Source organism: Echinops telfairi, unplaced genomic scaffold, assembly GCF_000313985.2.
Source record: "Echinops telfairi isolate 266 unplaced genomic scaffold, ASM31398v2 ScPeMD7_7469;HRSCAF=8507_1, whole genome shotgun sequence".
NCBI lineage: Eukaryota > Metazoa > Chordata > Mammalia > Afrosoricida > Tenrecidae > Echinops > Echinops telfairi.
The window spans coordinates 76,999,900-77,001,777 of record NW_022111373.1 but is presented as its reverse complement, the minus strand read 5'-3'; the positions used below and the strand labels follow the sequence as shown (position 1 = coordinate 77,001,777).

At 42.7% G+C, this 1,878-nt stretch overlaps 1 protein-coding gene across 1 annotated transcript in view; it reads right to left on the bottom strand.

Annotated features, from left to right (window-relative positions):
• Positions 1-1,878, bottom strand: part of GFM2 (GTP dependent ribosome recycling factor mitochondrial 2) — a 50,154-nt gene that overhangs the window by 33,033 nt on the left and 15,243 nt on the right. The window contains exon 8 of the mRNA XM_045285223.1: positions 485-573. Within this exon, the coding sequence (XP_045141158.1) occupies positions 485-573 (89 nt within the window). The remainder of the gene's footprint in view (positions 1-484; positions 574-1,878) is intronic.

Sequence of the window (1,878 nt, the reverse complement as noted above, 5' to 3'; positions counted from 1 at the left end):
AAAATCCGTTTCCACCAAATCGACTGTGATTCACAGTGACCCCATGTGGGTGAGAGCAGAACTGCACTCGGGAGGGCTTCCTGGCTGAAGCCGACTTCCTCCTGCATTGCCTCTGAGAGCCAAACTCAAGGCTCCAAACTCAATGAACAGCGAGGGCATAACCACTGGGCCCCCGGCCTCCGCTTCCTCTGAGGCGTTCTTTGTGCCACAGGCTATGCTGTGTGCTTCAGTGGGGTTGACTAGAGGTCTAGCCTAGGGGTCGGCAAACGTTTGTGCCAGAAGAGTCACTACTATCCCTCACAATTTAAAAATTGAGAGCATAATATCTTTTAAGTGAAACTATGATGGTTTTATTTGTGATTTTACGTCAGAGCCACAAGTACGTACCGAGAGAGCCACATGGGGCTCTCGAGCCACAGTGTGTCGACCCTGGATCAGTCTATTAGAAACTCAATTGTATTGTCATTTGATTAACTTTAAATACCTTGCTCCAGTTTTGTCCATCTTGTTTAAAAAACAGATTCGAGGAATATTGTGTTTATCAGCTTGCCTCCACACTGTGAGAGTTTGTGCCTAAATAGGGAAAAACATGTATATTGGACAAAAATAACTATGATATCGGACATGAAGCAAATAGGTCTGATAATCTATTGTAATACGGAGCTGGGCCTGTGTCGGTGCCACTCTCCTAGACTGGCAGCTTCACTGGGAGCTTAACCAGGTGGGGATGTGGTGAAGCATGGGCCTCAAAGGGTTCAAGAATAACAGATTGGGCCAACAAGGTGGCCACATCAACAGAAGTGATACTGGGAGGTCCTGAGAGGCATGGAAGGGGACTTCAGATTTAGAAGACCCAGTTTTCGTTTGACTTCACCTTTCTTAGTACATATCACAAAATTCGAACACATTTCTTATCGATTTCCTGATCTGTCAAAGATGGACTTTTGCCTTCATTCGGACTTGTACAGTCAGTAAGAACATATGAACTTGAAACAAAACACCACCAACAAACGCACTGCCATTCAGTCGATTCCGACCCAGAGTGACCCGACGGGTCAGAATACAGGGACCCCTTGGGTTTCCAAGGCTGCAAATTTTAAGGGGCACAGAGCGCCTCATCCTTTCCCGGAGCAGCTGAGGGGTTTGGCTACTTGACTTTGCGCTTAGCAGCTCACTAAGTAGTTCGCTGCGCCACCAGAGCTGCTAGAACATGTTAAATGACACTACCAAAGGGCACTAGGATCAACGGCACACCTTTTTATTATGAATAACTGTTCCTATAAAATAAAGGAAATTTAAGTGGTAAAAAAGCAGACAATACCTGTAATTGTAAGTTTCAATTTTCATACACTTTTCTTCTACTTGATTTCTTTTAATTTCATTTTTGCACACATTATGTATGTAATAGTTTGAGTCTTACAATATCTGTGCATAGTAGAACCCTGAAGCAAAGCATAAAAAGCTGAAAATGCTGACATTAGTTAGAAGCGAAGTCAGTTTACATCTGGCTTTGTTTTATGAAGGACGGTTGTAAAATGTATATGCAACAAAACAAATATAGCTCGATGAGTTTTGGTAAAAGCATCCACTTGTGTAACTACTACTCCAGTCAAGACACAGAACATCCTATTGCTCCAGCAACTGTGTGTCTCATAAGCAACCTACTTTGATTTCTATCATCATGAAACCACTCTGCTTCCTCACCCCTCACATAAACGGGATGGCTTCTTTGACTTGAAATAATGCTTTTTACCTTCACCCAGGTATGTAAGTTCTTTTTTTTTTTTGGGGGGGGGGTGTAGGTATATATATATGTATATATTTTATTTTATTGAGGGCTCGTACAGTTCTCATCACAGTCCATACATACATCCATTG